The 23346-nt window shown below is 37.4% G+C and overlaps 1 protein-coding gene across 1 annotated transcript in view; it reads left to right on the plus strand.

Moving 5' to 3' along the window:
• hpse2 (heparanase 2) overlaps nucleotides 1-23346 on the plus strand; it is a 105443-nt gene that overhangs the window by 45881 nt on the left and 36216 nt on the right. Inside the window, exons 6-7 of the mRNA XM_048205579.1 lie at nucleotides 5291-5338; nucleotides 22288-22381. Of these exons, the coding sequence (XP_048061536.1) occupies nucleotides 5291-5338; nucleotides 22288-22381 (142 nt within the window). The remainder of the gene's footprint in view (nucleotides 1-5290; nucleotides 5339-22287; nucleotides 22382-23346) is intronic.

The following is a 23346-nucleotide window of genomic DNA, read 5'->3' on the forward strand; positions in this document are numbered from 1 at the left end:
AAATCACAGTTCTTCGCTGTGACATAACTAAAGACTGTTGGTTAGTTTAAAAAAAAGGTGATTAAGGTGATCATGCTGACAAGTTAAAGAATTAGTTCACTTCAGAATTAAAATTTCCTGATGATTTACTCACCCCCATGTCATCCAAGATGTCTTTCTTTTTTTCAGTTGAAAAGAAAATAAGATTTTTGAGGAAAACATTCCAGGATTTTTCACCATATAGTGCACTTCAATGGGGACCAACAGGTTCAAGGTCCAAACTGCCGTTTCAGTGCAGCTTCAAAGGGCTCTACATGATCCCAGCCAAAGAATTATGTAGTTAAACGATCAGCCATTTTTCTAAAAAAAATAAAATAAAAACACTAGCTCTGCGATGCGCCATACATTACGTAATCACGTTGGAAAGGTCACGTGTAACATAGGTGGAAATACTGTGTTTACAAAGCATACGTGCAAAGACTAAGTCAAAAGGCCTTTCCAAATAAAAAGGTAAAATAACGATGTTGGGTTGGAGAAGAAAATATTTTTCGACCCATCGCGGTACTTCCGCCTACGTCACACGTGACCTTTTCAACGTGATTACGTAATGTGTGGCACATCGCAGAGCAGTGCAAGATGTACATTTGTGGTTAAAAAGTATATATTTTTTTCTTTTTTTTTAGAAAATGGCCGATCGTTTTGCTAGATAAGACCCTTATTCCTCGTCTGGGATTGTGTAGAGCCCTTTGAAGCTGCACTGAAACTGCAATTTGAACCTTCAACCTGTTGGTCCCCATTGAAGTCCACTATATGGAGAAAAATCCTGGAATTCTGAATTTAATTCTGAACTAATCCTTTAAGCAGTTTAACTTTGTAGATGAGCAGCAGTGTGACGTACTACTTTAATGGCAGTCTCAAATATGTTCTGATTGACTGTGATTGTCACATCATGCGGCGTTTTGCACTTTCAGTGCAGAAAGGCATTGCGACTGTTCATGCATGGTGTTGGCAGAAGGGCTTATCGGATTTGTGACTCATTTTAATGGCTTCTATAAGAGATCTCCAAAGCACATTGTTTAAGAGAGTGCGGTACCGTCCCCCTGCCTGGAGAAGCACATAGCTGAGTCGTGTTTATGTTGCTCCATGTGGATTGTTAGTCCAGGGGCCTGTAGCACCATTGAAACTCACCGTCAGATAAATAAAGTGTCACTCTATTAATGGCGTGACAGAGCAATGTTCCACCTGCATGTTACTTGTTCCTCCCACTCTCTCCTGAAAGAGTGCAGAGGAGGCTTCAGTATTGCAGCTCTCAATTTTGAGCATAAAGTGCAACATATTAACATTTTTTAATTCCAATAAGACATTATAAAAGAAAGAACTTGCAATCAGTAAATCAAGAACCATTCAGATGGATTTAGTGAGTGTCATTGGACTGAGGATTTCTGAATGATTCATAAGAGTCATTTGTTCGTGAATTACAGTGCAGAAGAATAAGGATGTTCAAAAACTGCTGGCAGATTTTTTTTTTTTAAATGCATTGTTTCTATAAAGGACTAATAATTAATGGAAACCCCCATTACTGAATTCCCTTTAAAATGAGAATCTTGTCTCAATCGTTTAGTCTGTGGTTTTTAAAAAAGGCATTTGAGCAACACTGCCAACCTTATGCTTCTAAACATATATATTTTATATGACAGAAGCGTATTAAAGCAGTGCCAGTGTTGATGTGCTTAGTATTAAGACCAGATTTTTCAAATTCTGTTCTTGTAATGACATCTGAGCTAAATACCTCCTGGGTTTCATTTGTGAGTATTCATTTAACATTGCTTGTGCTTTTGTGCTGTTCATCAAAAACTGGTTTTGTAGAATGATGGCTTTTGTGAGTGGATACTAATTGGCTGTAATTCCTGTGTGAAAGAGCCAGACATAAATCTATCAATGCCTGTCCAGAGCTTCCTCATTCTTGCAACCAGCAGGCCTTGTCTACACCTCCACTAACACACTCACACACATTGGGTTTTCATGTTTTATGGGGACGTTCCATAGACATGATTTTTACATTGTATAAACTGTATATTCTACCCCCTACACTAACCCTACCCCTGAACCAACCCATCACAGAAAAGTTTCCACATTTTTACATTTTCAAAAAACATAATTCTGTATGAATTATAAGCTATTTTCCTTATGGGGACCAAAAAATGTCCCCATAAGGTCAAAGATTTCTGGTATTGCCATCTTTGTGGGGATATTTTGTACCCCATAACGAAGGGTTTATCGGGACCACACACACACTCACGCAAACACACACCCATTTGTTTTTGTGAACTGTGGGGACATTCCATAGGCATAATGGTTTTTATACTGTACAAACCATATTTTCTATCGCCCTACACCAAAACCTACCCATAACAGAAAACTGTGCACATTTTTACTTTCTCAAAAAAAAAAAAAAAAAAAAAAATCATTATGTATGCATTTATAAGCATTTTGAAAAATGGGGACATGGGGTAATGTCCTTGTAATGTCCTTGTAATACCTATGTCATACCCATGTCATTATACAAATTTTTGTCCTGAAACACGCACACACACTCACACTCTGTCTTTCTCTCTCTCTCTCTCACTCACACACACACGCACACACACACTGAAATGAAAACAATTACAGGAGAACAAACAGCACCTGTTAGTGGGTGGGATATATTAGGCAGCAAGTGAACATTTTGTCCTCAAAGTCGATGTGTTAGAAACAGGAAAAACGGGCAAGCGTAAGGATTTGAGCGAGTTTGAAAAGGGCCAAATTGTGATGGCTAGACAACTGGGTCAGAGCATCTCCAAAACTGCAGCTCTTGTGGGGTGTTCCCGGTCTGCAGTGATCAGTATCGATCAAAAGTGGTCCAAGGAAGGAACAGTGGTGAACCGGCGACAGGGTCATGGGCGGCCAAGGCTCATTGATGCATGTGGGGAGCGAAGGCTGACCCGTGTGGACTGATCCAACAGACGAGCTACTGTAGCTCAAATTGCTCAAGAAGTTAATGCTGGTTCTGATAGAAAGGTGTTAGAATACACAGTGCATCGCAGTTTGTTGTGTATGGAGCTACATAGCTACAGACCAGTCAGAGTGCCCATGCTGACCCCTGTCCACCACCGAAAGCACCAACAGTGAGCATCAGAACTGGACCATGGGGCAATGGAAGAAGGTGGCCTGGTCTGATGAATCACGTTTTCTTTTACATCACTTGGATGGCCGGGTGTGTGTGTGTCGCTTACCTGGGGAACACATAACACCAGGATGCACTATGGGAAGAAGGCAAGCCAGCGGAGACAGTGTTATGCTTTGGGCAATGTTTTGCTTGGGTCCTGCCATCTACGTAGATGTTACTTTGACACGTACCACCTACCTAAGCATTGTTGCAGACCATGTACACCCTTTCATGGAAACGGTATTCCCTGGTGGCTGTGGCCTCTTTCAGCAGGATAATGTGCCCTGCCACAAAGCAAAAATGGTTCAGGAATGGTTTGAGGAGCACAATGAGTTTGAGGTGTTGACTTGACCTCCAAATTCCCCAGATCTCAATCCAATCGAACATCTGTGGGATGTGCTGAACAAACAAGTCCAATTCATGGAGGCTCCATCTCGCAACTTACAGGACTTAAAGGATCTGCTGCTAACATCTTGGTGCCAGATACCACAGCACACCTTCAGGGGTCTAGTGGAGTCCATGCCTCGACGGGTCAGAGCTGTTTTGGCAGCAAAAGCGGGACCAACACATTATTAGGAAGGTGGTCATAATGTTATACCTGATTGTGTGTATGTGTATGTGTGTGTGTGTGTGTGTGTGTGTGTGTGTGTGTGTGCGTGCGTTTTTGTGATTTATGTGGACACAAATTTGTATAATGTCATGGGTATTACACTGGTATTACAACGTAAACATGAAATATGAGGACATTTCATGAGTCCTCATATTTAAAATAGCTTTAAAAACATAATAAACAATGTTTTATTAAAAAAGTATAAATGCAGAATGTTTTCTGTGATGGGTAGGTTCAGGGGTAGGGGTAGTGTAGGGGGATAGAATTTACAGTTCGTACAGTATTAAAAACCATCACGCCTATGGAATGTCCTCACTAAGAGAGCAAAACAAACCTGTGTGTGTGTGTGTGTTTGGTATATATATATATATATATATATATATATCAAATGTACCATTTTTTATTATTATTATTATTTATTTTTAATAAGTAAAAATAATGCCTGATTGCTATGGAAGCCCATTTCTGCCTCAGTAAAAAATAAAAAGCTAATTGCATTGTGATTTTATTGCTTGCAATTGTGGTAATTCCGCTTTTATTGCTTGCAATTAAATCTTTTTGTGTACTTGTTTTCAGCAGGCTTGATTTTGTTTTTTTTGTTTTTTTGTTTTTTGTATTAGTTAGGCTAGTATTGTGCAGAATGTATATTAAAAAATATTAAAATTTTGGCATTGCAACAACCTGGGTTTCTAGTAAAAATAACTCTATAAATAATAAAATGACTATATAAATAATAAAATGACTCGTATCGTGATATAAGATTTGTGGTCATGTTATCCACCTCTCTTCTCAAGTAAATTATATTTCAATAAGGAAAACCTGGGCCCACAAGGATGCCTAAAGTTCTCAGCACTTGAGCTATCTATCATTTTTGCTTAAGTTTCTCTGCTCTGTGTGATTTGTACTTTGCAGTGTGGGTGCATGTTTTCCTGTGGGAGCTCTTGAGCAGTCATAACTTTGGCAGGCTGAAATGAAACTTGGTATTACAACCACAAGCGCTTTGACGAAGGTCTTCCTCAGAACGAGACGCCACCCCTTGCTGCTACCAGTCTCGTTCAGATGGAAATGATAAATGCAGTTTTAAATCAGCAGACAGACAGAGGGAAAGAGAGAGCGAGAGACGAGAGGGGAATTATGGGACGGCATGGAGTTTTGTAAGGGTGGTCGCTATTTTTCTATGCAGAACTTTGCTTTGCCGTCACACGAATAACTGTTTAGAAACGTCGCTCCTTATAAGGAGTTTTGTTCTCTCGTTTGATTAAGATTACTCAGCTCCCTGGTAAACTATCTTCTCACACAAATTTACTCACAGCATGAGAGATCAGTGTCACCAGCGAGATAAACAGACACCTCCTGTTAGCCATGCAGCATGTGTGTTTGGCTATCAGTTCTTTTTCTCATTTATGATGGTGGAGCAGACTAAAATTGTTTTTCCAATGCAGTAATAACCTTCACTATTGACTTTAACACTACGGATTTTTTCTCTTTTTTTACAGGTTCATGAAAAACGGTGGTTCTGTGGTTGACGCAGTAACGTGGCAACAGTAGGTATTTTACCTTTTTTAAATTATAACTTTTCATTATTCTCCATTGTTTATGGAAACTTTGAGAGCATCTCTCTAAAGATGCAATACAGCTTTGCTGTGGTATGAAACCAAAACAGAATGCAAATGCAAAAGTGTCAGTAATTCTCAACTGGTGGGTCATGACCCATAAATGAGTCGCAGGTCTGTTCTGATACTGCAGGGGAAAAACAATGCAAATATTGAAAAAAAGCACATTAAGGGCCCTATCTTGCACCCAGCGCAATTGACTTTGTACACCGACGCATGTGTCATTCCTATTTTGCACCCGCGCAAAGCGCGCTTTTCCCTCCACAGAAGCACGTCGCTAAACTAGTGAATGAACTTGCGCTCCCTGGGCGGTTCAGCGCAAAAAAGGAGGTGTGTTCAGGCGCATTGTCCGCGCATTGCTATTTTAAGGAGCTGAAAATAGACTGCGCCATAGACCAACTCAAACCTGGTCTAAAGTCAATGGCGCAATATTTTTTTGTTAGAGCGCGTTGGTAGAAACTGCGCCTCTGGGCGCGTCCACAGTGCGCGTTGACTTTGCTTATTACACACAGGGATGCGCATCACACAAACATGCCAAATATTAAAAACAAAAGGATTACAGTGTAAAAGAATATTATTGTGTACATAAATATAAAAATGTAATGATGAATAGTCATTGCGTGTATAGAATTAGGCTACCTATTTTCAATTCAGCCTATTACTACTTATAATGATGAACAAAATTGGCTAATTAATTGAACAATCGTGCCAATACACACACACACATATATATTAACTGACTCATCGCGTGTACGCCATGTAAATAGCAATCCGCCATGGCGCGAGCGCATCTCGCTCTTAAAGGGAATGGGAGATGACACTCTGATTGGTTTATTTCACGTTACGCCCAAACCACACCTATGAATAATGAAGCTACTTCAGACCAACCCATTTTAGATTTGCGCCGGGCGCAAGAGCCATTTATCCCGCCGGGAAAATAGCAACAGCGCCGAGACCCGCCCACAAAGTTACTTGCGCTTCGCGCTTTGACACTTGCGTTTCAGATCGTTAAAATAGGGCCCTAAGTGTGTAAGTCATAAGTTGTGTCCTAAATGATGCACTTATTTAATATGTACTTATGCACTATTTACTCAACCGTGTATTGTATAAATTTTATGCGGTTATTTTGCATCGGAGTCTGATAGCCCCTTCACCTCCGCCATGGAACTAAAGCTGAGACAGTTAAATACGTGAAGCGTCCAATATTCCACACTTTAAGTGCAACATCCGGGAATGTAAGTGTACTTTTTCTATTTGGAATTTTCAGTGTGAACACACTACTCGCAGTATTTGTACTACAAAAAAACGTAATAGAATTGTGCATAAGTACGCAAATTGGGATGCAACTTTATTTGTGTATAGTTAGGAAAGGGGGAAAAAAATAGACCAACTTATAGACTATACCAATAAAAATAAAATAAAACATTTATACATTTACAAAATTATTTATAAAATTAGTTGAGCAGTAATAGTATTATTAATACATTTTAAATGTTTTATTTTTATTATATTTAATATTTATTAGGACCTTTTTAACAATTTTATACAATTTTGGTACAGATTGTGGGTCCTGAAGCAACCAGTTTAGAACAACTAGGTCCATCATCATTGTTGAAATTTTGATAAAAGTAATTTCATAATTTATGTACAATAGTTTTTAATAGTAGTAGGTGGTTGGTATATCGGCCAGTCCAATTAACTGGTTGATATTTGGCCATTTTGAGGTTAGGGTTAAAGGTGCCGTAGAACGTCTTTTTAAAAGATGTAATATAAGTCTAAGGTGTCCCCTGAATGTGTCTGTGACGTTTCAGCTCAAAATACCCCATAGATGCCTATTTTGGGGCATCATCAAATATGAGACAATTTAGGCTGCGGCCCCTTTAAATGCTCACGCTCCCCGCCCACAGAACTCGCGCTTGCCTTAAACAGTGCATAAACAAAGTTCACACAGCTTATATAACCCTCAAAATGGATCTTTACAAAGTGTTCGTCATTCAGCATGTCTAATTGCGTAAGTATGGTATTTTTTTGGATGTTTACATTTGATTCTGAATGAGTTTGAGGCTGTGCTCAGTGGCTAAAGCTAACATTACACACTGTTGGAGAGATTTATAAAGAATGAAGTTGTGTTTGAATTATACAGACTGCAAGTGTTTAAAAAATGAAAATAACGACAGTCTTGTCTCCGTGAATACAGTAAGAAACAATGGTAACTTTAACCACATTTAACAGTACATTAGCAACAAAATGCTAACGAAACATTTAGAAAGACAATTTACAAATATAACTAAAAATATCATGATATCATGGATCATGTCAGTTATTATTGCTCCATCTGCCATTTTTCGCTGTTGTCCTTGCTTGCTTACCTAGTCTGATGATTCAGCTGTGCACAGATCCAGACGTTAATACTGGCTGCCCTTGTCTAATGCTTGAACATGGGCTGGCATATGCAAATATTGGGGTCATACATGTTAATGATCCCGACTGTTACGTAACAGTCGGTGTTATGTTGAGATTCGCCTGTTCGTCGGAGGTCTTTTAAACAAATGAGATTTATATAAGGAGGAAACAACGGTGTCTGAGACTCACTGTATGTCATTTCCATGTACTGAACTCTTGTTATTTAACTATGCCAAGACAAATTCAATTTAATTCTAGGGCACCTTTAATGATACCCACTAGTCAATTAAGAGAGGTGCTAGCTAAACCAGCGTCATTTTCAAAATCAACTGCCTTGTCAATGGATAAGACACATCTTCTGTTTTTAGATATTTCGTAATGAGCATTTTACACAATATTCACTCTAAACATTCAATATTAATTTTGAACATTCATTATGTACAGTAGGTACATCTCATTTGTTTTCATTGCTGTTGTACTACATGTAATATATCTGTCATTGGCTACCTTGCTGTCTAGGCTTCAGCAATACAAAAACATCTTGCTCTGTTGTTAATCAAACGTAGAGTCTGCTGTTCCCCACCTCCGCCTTAATTTCTAACACCTGTGAGGTGGGATAATGTGCTGGAAGGTAAATTTACACTCCTTGCAAACACATGCAGGCCTCTAATTGAGGCTTTTTTCCTAATCTGGTTAAGTACCATTACTGAGAAGCATCGTAAAAGACGTCAACAGTTGGTGTATGTTCAATAGTACTTTAGTACTTCTCACTTTGGTTAAAACAATTAACATTCCATTCATACTTTAAACAAAAAAAAAATCCATTCTGTAACTATTGATACCATGTTTCTGGTTCCTATTGCATCACATTTGAATGTATATATACAGCCAGACCTAAAGTTATTCAGACATTTTTTGATATTTTTGATATATTTTTACTAGTGGGTGAAGGACACTATAGTTCATTTATGTAAGTGAGGATAGCAAAATAAAGTAAACTGTGACATATTATACCCAAAAATTCTTCATACAAGTGACTACCAGTAAAATTGATAAAAATTTGGAACCAAAAATTATTCAGACACTTTGACCTGACCATATTTTGCTTAAGTGTTATCTGACATAATTAAGATTTTTTTTTTCTGACACAGTTTAACTCTGAGATCTTGTCATATTTTATTACCGTATATATATATATATATATATATATATATATATATATATATATATATATATATATATATATTCTGTGATAGTAAAGCTGAATTTTCAGCATCATTACTCCAGTCTTCAGTGTCACATGATCCTTTAGAAATCATTCTGATATGCTGATTTGCTGCTCAAGAAATATTTCTTATTATTATCAATATTGAAAACAGTTGTTGAAACCATCATACATTTTTTTCAGGATTCTTTGATGAACAAAAACTTTGAAAGAACAGCATTTATTTGAAATACAAATCTTTTGTAACATTATAAATGTCTCTTTTTATCAGTTTAATGCATCCTTGCTGAGTAAAAGTGTGAATTATTTTTTTTAAACGTTGAACTTAATACTTTTGAATGGTAGTGTATATAATATTTACATTTATAAATATTTATGTATACATAAATTCATATAAATACTTAACACTTGTGCACAGTAAATGAATAATATGATAGTTTTTAAGAAGTGAGATCAGTTGCTCTTCACCTGCGACAGAACAGACTCTTTTAGAGCAGCTGTTTTCCTGAGGCTAAAGGATAATCACCTGTAGTGTAATTTATCTCTAAACAACAGCTTATGTCAAAGCCCTTCATCCTATTAACTTCTCATGGAGGTGAGGACTGTGTTTTCTACTTTGAGAGTGAATTTAGCTGTCATGTCTGTCCATCAGAGGGTGAAATGGGTTTGATTAGGGTCTGATTGTGGAATGGACTGGGCATTTCTTGTCTGACTTTTATTTTGATCCTCTTGTTTTATGTCTTGTCTTTGTTCTTTAGCCCAGTCCTGATTGAATCCAGGTGTGTCCTCATTAGTTGTAGAGTATTCATATAGCTTTCTTTAGTCAAATATGAGATTTTACATGATGGCTGCATCTCAAACGGTGAACGTGATTTCACCAAGTACGACATGTTCCTGGATCGATATCTTTGTTGATCCTGAAACAACATTCCAATCAACCAATCATATTTGAGGGACAAGTTTACCATTTATGTCAAGGTTAGGCTTACAACCAGGGTTAGGTGCTTCCACAACAGTGTTATTCAACTATCATTTCCCTCTGATTTTAGGGATAAGTTATGGGTAGGGTTAGGTTAGGTTGACTTTGCAGGCAATGACTTTGCAGGCAGAGTTTGCACACAAATCTAATTTCGAACAGACTTCTGAGACAGCATAACTGTTTAATAGAGCGAGCTTTAGTGATAACTAAGCGAATATTTAATTACTACAATACTAATTTCTCATTAGAAATAACATCAGAAGTGGAAAATATTGGTCAAAAACATACATTTATACACCAACCGCAACTTTCAGATGCCATCTTTATTTTTTCAACTGTCACGGTATGGAATTCACAGGATTGTGGGATATCATAGGCAGCGAAGAATACATCAATGCTGCCTTAAAAAAAATCACCTTCATGCCTTCCTACCTTGGAATGCATCCTATGAAGGCAGCATTTTTAAGCTTTCATACGCAGATGCTTGGAAGATGATGTGTATAGTAAGAAAATGGCAATGATGTGGTTAGCTTGGCAGGTGTTCATTGACAACACAGCGGTCTTCTGGCAACCAAACTGAGGAGAATAATAAATGATGTGGTGATGCAATGCTGCCATTTGTTTTGTATGATTATCAGTCACCATGTGTAATGCACCTGTCAGGTTTTGCACCAAACAGGATTTTGAATCATGTGATACCAGAACTTTGATTTTAGTTGATTAGTTTTATGTGTTGTATGCATAAAAACAAATGTTTATCATTAACTATATGCACCTCTTCCTGGGTTCTGTTATGTTCGCATGATGCCACTCATCTGCATCTTGACAAAATCTGAAGAAAAAATTAATTTGCAGTGTTCCAAGAAGTTCCAAACAATAAATAGAACAAAGCCAAGAACATGAAAAACAGGCTTTAAAAATAAAAGCCAACCGGAATATCAAACTAAAAGACAGACAAGAACCAAACTAAAAGATTCACAAATCCTTAAAATAGACATGTTTTTTTTTGTTTGTTTTTTTTTTACATGGACAAATTTCATTTCCAATTTAGCCAAAAATTCCAGTTTGACGCATTAGACAAGAAAATGATGTAATGCCTGATATCAGGTCATTCGTTTTAGGAAAGGAAGTTGTTATCAGGGTTAACAGTGAATTATGTGTGTACTTCTGTGGAACTTCCCTCAGTTTATTTTTGATGATTATCGCAGATACAGCTCTGGATGTTGCATGAAATGAAGGTTTTTTTTTGTTTTTTTTTTAAATGGAATTTGGCTGAAAGTCTGGACATCTGGTTATTTGTCTGCCTACAATTGCTCAGTAACAGAGTTGATGAAACTATTGCTTGCCCAGTTATCTAGTTGGCTTAGAGAGAGGTTTTGTCTGAATCGCAAATTATTTGGTATGATCTCGGAAACATCCAGTAGAGTGGCTTTAAAGTTCTAAATAAAGCACAGTCTGGGAAAGTGTGTTTTATGAATTTAGAGCTGTCATTGACATGAGATATAGCTTGTGTATTTTTCAGCTTTTATTGCAAATTAAATACTTAATAAATCATTTGTTGTAACTTTTTTAAATGTTCAAATAAGTTCAAGTTGCAAGAAATAAATTGTCTTTTCTTAAGAAAATATTTTTCATTAAATGTAAAAAAATTTTTTTTACAAAAGTAATCTGAACATCTCTTTTAGTGATGAAATTATCATTATTTTTAATGGTTTGCGCTATATTTACAAAATATACTCCAATATGTTTTGGCCTTGCTTGCTTGTTTATTTATTTATTTATTTTTTATATTACTTTTTAAAATTACTTCTGTAATTTTCTTTACAAAACTGCATACAATAGTAAAAAAAATTTACTCTATTTTAATGAACAAATATACAATAAAATTTATTGTTAAAATGGCCAATAATGGCTTATTGAATTTGCTTTATAAACACTTTTTTATACTGGTTGAAAGTCTCTTTACATCCTAATTGCAATCAATAATAGAAGTGGTCTAAACATGTACATATATCTACTGTGGAAGTCTCAGGACCATAAATATGTTCGTCCAATCATTGCATTCATTCTGAATGTAATAATACAATGTCCTACTGCCTGTCAACATATGTATTTCCATACCTCCGTGCACCAGCTCGCGCAGACATCACACTTTATCAGCACGTTCAATGAGGCTATGCAGAAACAAACAGCAGCCACCTTTTACAGTTCCTCCTGAACCAAAACAACAAGCTTATTCTGTGTTTACGCCATGTCATAACTGTAATTAAGAGATGGCAACTTGTGACATTCTATCTGGAGCTGTTCACGTCCTCAGACTCGGATTTATGCGTTTCTGTGTCAACACTATCAATGGCAAAATGAATCTGCAGCAGTCAGGTGCAGGGGTGATTCTAGGATTTCAATATTAGGGGGACTCAGCCCCCAATGAGGGTTTGATTAAAAAATATTTAATATAGTTTTTGTATTCTAGGTTATGTTTACATTTAGTCATTTAGCAGAGGCTTTTATCCAAAGCGACTTACAAATGAGAATAGTAGAATCAATCAAAACAACATGAGAACAACAGTATGTAAGTAATGTGCTCGTAGCAGGGAATTTTTTATTTTTTATTTTTTTTAATACACAAATAGATGGAAGAAGAATAGAAATCAAGCTAAGTGCTACTATTACTGGGTCAAGTGCTGACGATAAAGATACGTCTTTAGCATTTTTTTGAAAATGGCTAGAGACTCAGCTGTTCGGATAGAGCGTGGTAGGTCATTCCACCAGCCAGGAACAGACCCGGAGAAGGTCCATGAGAGTAATTTTGTGTCCCTTTGTGATGGCACCACAAGGCGCCGTTCACTTGCAGAACGCAAGTTTCTGGAGGGCGCATAAGTCTGAATTAGTGAGTTAAGGTATAGCGGGGTAGAGCCAGCAGTTGTTCTGTAGGCATTGCCCAGAGCCTTGAATTGGATGCGAGCAGCTACTGGCAGCCAATGCAGACTGATGAAGAGAGGAGTGACGTGCGCTCTCTTTGGTTCGTTGAAGACCAGTCTTGCTGCAGCATTCTGGATCAGTTGTAGAGGCTTGACAGTACATGCTGGAAGGCCAGCCAAGAGAGCATTACAATAGTCCAGTCTGGATAGAACAAGAGCTTGGGCAAGAATTTGTGTGGAATGCTCCTGATAGGAAGGGTCTAATCTTCCTGATGTTGTACAAGGCAAATCTGCAGGACCGGGCCGTTGCCGCAACATGATCTGTGAAGCTTAAACGATCATCCATCACCACTCCAAGGTTACTGGCTGTCCTGGAAGGAGCAATGGTTGACGACCCAAGTTGAATTGAAAGGTTATGATGAAGTGTTGGGTTGGCACTGATCACAAGCAATTCCGTCTTTGCAAGGTTGAGTTGAAGGTGGTGGTCCTTCATCCAGGCAGAAATGGCTGTCAGGCAGGCTGCGATGCGACCAGCAACCGTCGGATCATCTGGTTGGAATGAGAGGTAGAGTTGTGTGTCATCAGCATAACAGCGATAGGAGAAACCATGATCCTGAATGACAGATCCTAGTGATGACATGTAGATGGAGAAGAGAAGTGGTCCAAGCACAGAGCCCTGAGGTACCCCAGTAGCAAGATGATGTGACTTGGACACCTCACCTCTCCAAGATACCCTGAAGGACCTACCTGAGAGGTAAGACTTGAACCACTGGAGTGCGGTTCCCGAGATGCCCTTTGACATGAGTGTTGATAGGAGGATCTGGTGGTTAACTGTGTCAAAAGCAGCAGACAGATCCAGCAAGATGAGTACTGATGATTTTGAAGTCGCTCATGCCAGTCTTAGGGCTTCAGTGACAGAGAGCAAGGCAGTCTCAGTTGAGTGGCCACTCTTGAAGCCAGACTGGTGGTTGTCCAGGAGGTTGCTGTGTGAGATAAGTAGACAGTTGGTTGAATACAACTCTCTCAAGTGTCTTAGCAATGAAAGGAAGAAGGGATACTGGTCTGTAGTTTTCTAAAAGTGCTGGATTCAGAGTGGGTTTTTAAGCAGGTTAGGCAGGAACAATACAATAGGTTCTACACTATCAAGTCAACCCCTGAATATTGATTTTATTTCAAATCATTTAGCTAACCATATCATATTCATTAATATTCATTTAGAATATACAAACCATATAATACCATAATAGTATGGATTGGCGGTATGTTTAATCAGTCCTATAGTAAACCATTCCTTTTTTTTTTTTTTTTGCTTTTTTTTTTAAAATAAATAAATAAATAACAGCACATGAATCTATCAATTTGGCATTTTTTATAATTCAAAGTGACATCAAAAACCACAAATGCCTTTACTCTACGGCTATAAATCTCACAATCAGCTGCTGGGTCATTATTATTTAGTAGAATGAAATAACTTTACATGGTGTTTCTCTGTCACTGTCATTCAGATGGAGTGCCGTCTGTCACTGGCACTGCACTGTAAAAAAAATATTTTCACGATTTATCACAACTTTTCACAAAACTTTTTTCAAAACAGTTTAGGTTCATGAGTTACTGTTGAATAAACTACTGAATCTCTTTCTTTGTATCAACTCAAATTTTTAGTTTAAATGAACTTTTCAGGTAACCAGGTTAGGCTACTTACTTTAAAGGGTTAGTTCACCCAAAAATGAAAATTCTGTCATTTATTACTTCGTTAATCTTCAGAACACAAATTAAGATATTTTAGTTTAAATCTGATGGCTCCATGAGGCATAGGGAGCAATGACATTTCCTCTCTCAAGATCCATAAAGGTACTAAAAACACATCTAAATCAGTTCATATGAGTACAGTGGTTCAATATTAATATTATAAAGCGACGAGAATATTTTTGGTGCTCCAAAAAAACCAAAATAACGACTTATTAGTGATGGCCGATTTCAAAACACTTCTTCAGGAAGATTCGGAGCATAATGAATCAGCGTGTCGAATCAGCTGTTCGTGATTTCAGCAGTTTGGCTGTTTGACGCGATCCGAATCATGATTCGATACGCTGATTCATAATGCTCCAAAGCTTCCTGACTTTTTTTCTCAGAAGTGAAAAAAAATTACTCTCAAAGACTTTTTTATCATAGTTGCAAGATTATATCACAAGTTTTTATCATGCGGTTCTGAGAAAAAATTAAAATTGCGAGATGAAAAAACGCGTGAGGAAAAAAGTGTGAGACAAAATTGTGAGATAAAAAGTTGCAATTCCATGGTGAAAAGCTTCCATAGCAGTGTGATGAGGGGTGAACGCAGCACTTTGCAGTGGATGGGAAACCGTGTCCTATGCTTCTGCATCACATTATATAAACTACATTTATGACAAAGAACTACACAGATGCTGATATCATAATCTATCAGATGTAATTTTTAGTGTATAATGTACGACATAGGTCAGATATTGTAACTATTCATTAGGATGAATAGGGGGTGGGGTTAAATAAGTTTGTCTTCTTCCCACTCCTTTTCGAGCTATATTATATATAAACTGTGAACATCTCTGAAATATATTATAGATACTATTATTTCAATTATTTTCTTTTGTTGTTGTTTTTTTTTTTTTTTTTTCCTTTACCCAATGTGGGTATAATGTATAATACTGTACAATATATTCATCTTTCTGTGTACAATATTTTTATTTCTATGGCTCGAAATAAAGTAATCAATCATCAGTAAATGTACACACCTCTGCTTCTGACACTGAAAAGCTCAGTGAATAATGTAGACAATATGGGCAGGAGCCGAAGCCTTCCACCATTTTCAAGTTTAAAGAGGACCGAGGTGATCACAAATTGGTGTATAGATTAGGCTGGAGCCCCCATAAGAAGGGCCTAGCGGCCTAGTGACGCCCTTGGTCAGGTGGTAAAAGTAAGAACTCTAAGTTGTTTACATTCTTTATTATTGTAATGTTATGTGCTTTGAGACATGAGGTAATTTTATGCCTTCTCATCTCGTGACATTTTGCAGACTCTGCTGTGCGCATTCATGTGTTTTGAAGGAGGCGTGGCTTTGGAGATGCTTTAAAGGGAGGGGGATCATATGCTTTCAAAGCTATTGCTAGCCTCTTCAAAAATTGCCTACCCTACCATTAAAGTATTTATATATTAAAATAAAGCATATATTGTTAGAAAATAGAACCATTTTTTTTATTTTATTTATTTTATATTTATCTTTATTTATTTACTTATTTATTTTCATTTATTATGCCGGATGTGTTTCATTTATTGGACCATCAGAGAAAAAAAAATCTGTATTGTTGAACAAGATTGTCTGGAGAGGAGTGCAAGTCGAGCTCAAGTCTGACCCGATCAGTCACTGCCGACTGCTGGAGACAGACAAGGCGAGACGAGAGTTTTTTTTTTTCTGTGTGATATCATGAGAAATCACAGATGCTGTGTTCAGAGAGCTTCAGCAAAATATGCACAGCAATTTTTTACATCTCATTCTTGTTGAGTTTTCCTTCAGATGGGCTGTTGCTTTATAACCTCTCATTTAGAAAGCGCTTGACTTGCTCAACACTGCATTGCAATATGCCAAACCTTTAATAATCAGAAACAAGCTCATTAGGGAATGGGTGCTGTCTTTTATCTCCCAGCACAATGACAGCTGGCTGTGCTTTCAATGACTTTAATTAGTTCCATGCTGAGTGGCTTTGAATTATCCAGTAATGAGAAACTCCAAGTGTTTTATCAAGTGCATGCAATAGCTGCGGTCATTAAAAGTTATAAGGGCATAAACAAGTTTGCATTTCTCCCTCAATTAGACAGCCCCCCTGCGTCTGCAGAGAGAGGGTGGGCTAAACAGACTCATTAATCTAGAGGTCAACCCTGATTAAAGGAAACGGAAGTAGGAAAGGGTGTCAGAGAAGAGAATTTTATAGAAAACACCACCTACTTAGTCAAACTCAAGCCATATGCGCTCACACGTTCTGATGCGCAATTATCATTTTACAGTAAAGGATGATTCCAGATAGGGCTGGGCGATATACCGGTAGACACGTTTCACCAGTACAGAAATTTGTCATCCGGAAGAGATTTTGGACTATCGTCTCTATCGCGGTTATACTTATGTGACATTGCTGCGCTGCATGGTCACGAAAGCATTGCGGTTTAAAAACAATTGATTTTATACTGTTTATGCATGGTTAAATATACATGCTTACATGTCAAAATGCCATCTTTGCAAGTATCTTTGTAAACACAGTCATTTATGTGTTAAGTGAACGTAAACTGTCGAGAAAGAAAATGCAAGTGTAACAGTATATTGGATCCATGCATTCGATCTTAAAGTGATGGCAGCCTAATATACCTGCTGTCGTCTGTGTCATTATTTTAATCAAACAACAAAACAGAGAAAAGTTGTGTTTGAAATCATTCACTATTCCCTACATTACTCCACTAATATAGTCCACTTGAGACAGTGAATGAAAACAAGTGAGTGAATTCGTTCACTGAGTGCACTGGAAGGGCTGCTGCTTTTTCATAGTTTAATAGTCAGCAAACTGGCATCTGCAGTAGTTAGATGAAAAGATTTATCTTGAACTCTTGAAAACTAGCATGTATAAATCTTAATTAAACAATTTAATAATCAATTAAAAAGAAATATATACCTGTATGATATTACGCTGTAACCACGTTTGACCAGCGCGGTTTAGAAAATGGATGGATGGATGATTCGGCTGCAGGCGCCATCTTCTGGTCAGACGCGGGAATTCATTCGGCACGACCCTCAGTGTATTATGGGTATTCTCTAGCTGTTGCGTACATCAGTTGTTATTGCAGTGCATTATGGGATTGAATCAGTGCACTCGGTAACGTCCACTATGGTTTCGGACACCACTACTAATGGCTGTCCCTTAAATAGTGCCCTATTTCAGTGTATGGGGGGCGATTTCGGACACAGCCCTAATCTCTCACTGCCCTTGACTGAATCACTTTTGTAACTTTTGTAACACAGTGAAGACTGTGCAGTGTTTTTTTATGCATTTGATTGTTTTATACAATTTATGTAATATTTATTTCTAGTGCTTGAAGTTTTTCAGGTCTATTTCATTTGTCTTTGTTCTAATGTAGTTTTTTTCATATATGCTTGTAATTAGTTTATTTGTTCTTATTTTATATTATTTTATATTCTTCTATAAGCTTGAGTTTTGTTTTGCTTTTTTACTTGGGCTAATATTAGTTTTTCTTTGTGATGAAGTATCAAATTTGATAGTATCATAAATTTTGATATCATAACCTTATTTAAAGCAAAAATAACTATATTGTGATATATATTGTTATTGTCAAACAAAATTACTCATATCATGATATAAGATTTTGTTAAAAATTCCCACCCCTAATTCCAGTAATAATAGCCTTCACAGGTAATGTGAACAACTCTTGTTGTTCTGTTCTTGTAGTAGTGGAATTATCCATTTTTAATAGTTTGCTGTATATTTACACACTATATTAAATTTTGTCCTGCCCCAATTGATTGATTGATTGATTATTTTTTATTATATATTCAATTTTATTTATTCTTTTTTTTTCCCCTAATTGTTTTATTTCTCCTAAAGAATTTTAGGAGAAACACCGAAACAAATATGAAAATAAAAAGACCCATAAGAATTCAATTAAGTGTCCTGAGCTATGGGAGAAAAGCCTCTGAGCAATAAAACCATCCTCTAATTTATTCTTTATCTGTTACATTAGCAGTTTCTGTTTTCCATGAAAAAGATGCATTTTTCTTTCACTCATCTTCCAGATGTCTCCTCTGCTTTTAATGCTAAAATTCAGAAGTCTTTTTGTTGAGAAGCTGCTGATGGACTTTACAAGTGGAATCTAAAACATCACAAATGAAAACACATTAGCTAAATATAATACTAGGGAGGTTGAGAGTTCCTCATCGCTGTTTAATATCCAAAGATAATGAAGATTTGTTGCCTCTGGAGTTGTACAGCTTAATCCCATAGAGACTCTAAATTTCGAAGGTCAGTGTCCACAGAGAACCACTATTCCTTCAGATACGTCAAGATCTTGCAGTTCATTGAGGCCCTCTTTCCACACCTTCCTCCAGATGGCCGGCCCACAGCTACTTCATCCCGAACTCCTCTCTCACTCACTCACTCACTCGCTGCAGCGGCTCTTTGACCAGAAAGAGCTCTGCATCTTGTCACTGCTGTCTTCTTTTACATCTTAACATAATTCATGGGCTAAATCTGTTAGCTATTTTGCGTGTAAACTTGCAGACTGGCTAATGCCTTTAATTCATATTTTGAACTTTGGTCACTGAGGTGGGAAATGTGGATTGTGTTAGGCTATTTCATATTTTAATGGTAATATCAAGATAGATAGCTTTGCCATTCTGGTGTTTGTTTTTATTTGATGTTATTCCAGTCTCAGGCTTTTTTTTTTCAAGGGAAAATATTTTATTATTTTGACATTGAAATAATTGTTAGTTAGAAATGTAGTAGTCAGTTGTTGAATAACAATATTGAGTGTGTGTGTGTGTGTGTGTGTGTGTGTGTGTGTGTGTGTGTGTGTGTGTGTGTGTGTGTGTGTGTGTGTGTGTGTGTGTGTGTGTGTGAGAGCAATATCACACTCGTAGCCGTGCGATATGGCTGTATGTCAGCAATAAGTACACCACCTTTGAAAAGTAACATTTTAAACAATATCTCAATGAACACAAAAACAATTTCCAAAATGAAGTTTTAAGTTTTATATAACATCTGTTTAACTTATAACATGAAAGTAAGGATAATAATATAACTTAGAGAACAAAATTTTCATTTTTACTCAAATTAGGGTGATGCAAAAATAAGTACACCCCACTGAAAGTCTCTGGAGCAAAGCTAAATTTTAGACTACAAATGTCTAATTTAACAAGAATTCAACCACAGTTGAGTTTAATTATTCATTACACAGGTGTCCAGCAGACAGTTGACTATAAAAGGGTGTTAAAACCCCTTCCCATTTCATGCTGTCAGCAATGGACAATGCTGTCCAATTTCTTTACACCAGAAAGGTGAAGGCTACAAGAAGATCAGCAAAGCTTTACTTATCAGTCAGAATACTGTAGCAAAAGTGGTACAAAAAATTAAAAAAAAGATGAAACTGCAACCATCTCACAGAGACGTCCAGGTCATCCATGGAAGTAAACACCTCGACAGGAGCATCTTTTGATGAGAAGGGTTGAAGAAAATCGGCATGCAAGTTATCTAAAGAAGTAAAGAGCCAAACTGGGGTGACTATTTCCCGTGACACAACACGGTGTATGTATGGCATGCATGGGTGCCGTCCACGAAAGAAGCCTCTCCTAAAGCCCAGACACAAAAAAAAGCCCACCTAGAGTTTGCCAGGGCCCATGCTGACAAAGATGAAGACTACTGGGACTCTATACTCTGGAGTGATGAGACCAAGATAAATGTTTTTGGAACTGATGGCTTCAAAACTGTATGGCGTCGCAAAGGTGAGGAATACAAAGAAAAATGCATGGTGTCTACAGTGAAACATGGTGGTGGCAGTGTCCTTATGTGGGGCTGCATGAGTGCTGCTGGTGTCGGGGACATCATGAATTCACAGATGTACTGCTCTATACTGAAAGAGAAGATGCTACCATCACTCCGTGCCCTTGATCGTTGTGCACTTTCCCAACATGACAATGACCCTAAACACACATCTAAGGCCACTGTTGGATTTCTGAAGAAGAACAGGGTAAAAGTGATTCAGTGGCTCCTGATCTGAACCCAATCAAACACCTATGGGAAATTCTGAAGAGGCAAGTTGAGCATCACTCTCCATCCATCATCCAGTCTCTAAAAGAGGTCATTCTTGAAGAATGGAAAAAGATAGATGTTGCAAAATGTCGCCAACTTGTTTATTCCATGCCTAGAAGACTTGGTGCTGTCATTAAAAATCATGGAGGCCATGCAAAGTACTAGATGTAGTTTTTTTTGTTGTGGGGTGTACTCATTTTTGCATCACCCTAATTTGAGTGAAATTAAAAAATGTGTGATCTAAGTTATATTATTAACCTTACTTTCATGTTATAAGTTAAACAGATGTTATATTAAAGTTAGTCTTGTCAACATTTTGGAAATTGTTTTTGTGTTCATTGAGATATTGTTTAAAATGTTACTTTTCAAAGGGGGTGTACTCATTTATGCTGAGCACTGTATATAGCCATATCGCACAGCTACTATTGCATTTATACCACAGTTCAACGGCACGAGTGTGTAAATAAATAAGAACAACAACGGAGTGTCTTTAAAAACACACTTTTGTGCAGAGCTACTTCCTTCCACCATGGATTCAAAGTTGACAGTTTAACAGTTGAGCCCAAGCCTCCGTTACTAATTCCAAAACGTCACTTTCGAATTAGTAACAAAGGAACGTTGAGCCACTTCATTGAAACTCTCTGTAATTTGTAGAGTATTATGAGAGAGAGATCGCCTGAGCGACTGCATTGCCTGCATCTAGCTGATATTCTTCATCTATCTTATATTCACAATCACAAAATCAGTTTGAATGTCCACGCTTGCCTTTGTCATTTTAACATTTAAGACATTCCCATGACAGCGCTAGTCAATGGATTTGTCAGTTGCGTCTCGTAAGATGTTTAAAGTAAAAACAATGTCCTTGTTTGCTTGTTTCAGTCCATTTCAATATAAAAGTCTTTGCGACTTACTGACTCACTCATGAAGACAGTCTTTGCCGCCATCTCATGGCATATTAATGTAACTTTCACTGAAGTCGAAATCACTAACGGACTCTTTCTCAATACCAAAAAATATGGCATGTTATTTATATAAAATATTATTTATTGAACAATAATATGTAAAGTAAAAACAATAGCCATTATATCAGTATAAGAAGTAAAATAGGAAATAAACGATTTAGTCAAACATACAAAAGCAGCGCTCTACTTAGTACAGGATTTAATTTCAATGTAAATATAAAGTTATGAAACTTAATATAGCCCCTAAGCCAAATCTATTAGCTCTGGAACAAGTAATATATTGAGACCAAAGATTGCCCTTTGACATACCCAAAACAAATTATACCTCATGTTTAAACTCTATCTACATAAAAGCCAGCGTCAAATTCCCGAATGACTGGCCGAGACAAAGCTGTTCTCTGTGGGTACATGAGTACATAGTGGGTGCTTTCAAAAATACTAAAACATACTCTTCAAAACCTTTTGAATGAGGTATATTAATATACATATATTTTTTTAATTTGTTATTTCATATTTCATAGCTCTTATGAAGATGTTCTCTTATGTGTGCAGTTACTACATTGACAGGCGGGTGACCAAAGTGGAAGATTTTCTGAAGACGAGACTTCTGGACACCCTCTCTGAACAGATTAACAAGGTCTTAAAGGTAAGATTTGGTTTGTTTTAAAGGCAGGCAGCCTAGATATCTTTTGTTTTTGAATGCGTAGGTCAGAGATGTACTAATATATGTGTTGAGGTTGTTGTTGTGAGAGGGTGTAAGTCCCTCCAGTGCTCATTAACTGTGTTTATCTCAAGGGCCCCAGGTTTATCCTCAGCTGCACCATCCAAACAAGCTGTCGCCGGTCTGATAGGTGGCCTAGTGTTAAGGGAGCGTGGGTCAGGGCACAGTTAGGAAGGAAAGCTTTTGATTGGGTTTACAATTTACAAGTTCCCCCACAGCCTCATGATGTCTCAGCTCAGCTCTGGGAACAGTCCCCTTTTGGTCTAATAAGCAGTACCAGGTTTCACAACATTTAAGACTTCCCTCAGGAGGCCCAATCTATAAATACATAGCTCTCCTGCTGTACGCATCTCAAACTCACACATCTGGTCCAGTGTTCCCCTGAAAGTGAAAGAGGTGGGAAACTGGCCTTCCTCACAAATATCAAACAAAAGACGCCAAAGTTTTGTTCACTCGCAAACCCAGTGGGACAGTGATTAGAGGCCATTACATGTGTGATGTCAGATGAACAAGTGCTTATTCCACTTTTAAACTTCAAGATGCAAAGGTCTGTTAACATAAAATAAGTAATAAAAGATGGAATTCACGTCTTTTTTTGTCTTCAGTGGATCTGCAGGTGTTCTTCGCTGATTTGGCGGCACATGTACCCTCCTGCTGTTCGTGACAGTTTACAGATTTATTTTGAAAGATGATTTATGCTTTGGTGTTGATTCTCTGGCTGTCACTCACTGCAGCAGGTCCTGAGGTTCATAGTGTGTCTGAATCACAAGTGGAGAGTATGAGGAGAGCCTTTCTTTGGCTTATTATGGAATATGCCTAATACCCAACATGTGTTCTATTATAACCAGACTCTGACCCTGCAGCTGGACGGCAGTCGGTTGTGTATTGTG

Source organism: Megalobrama amblycephala, linkage group LG10 (assembly GCF_018812025.1).
Source record: "Megalobrama amblycephala isolate DHTTF-2021 linkage group LG10, ASM1881202v1, whole genome shotgun sequence".
NCBI lineage: Eukaryota > Metazoa > Chordata > Actinopteri > Cypriniformes > Xenocyprididae > Megalobrama > Megalobrama amblycephala.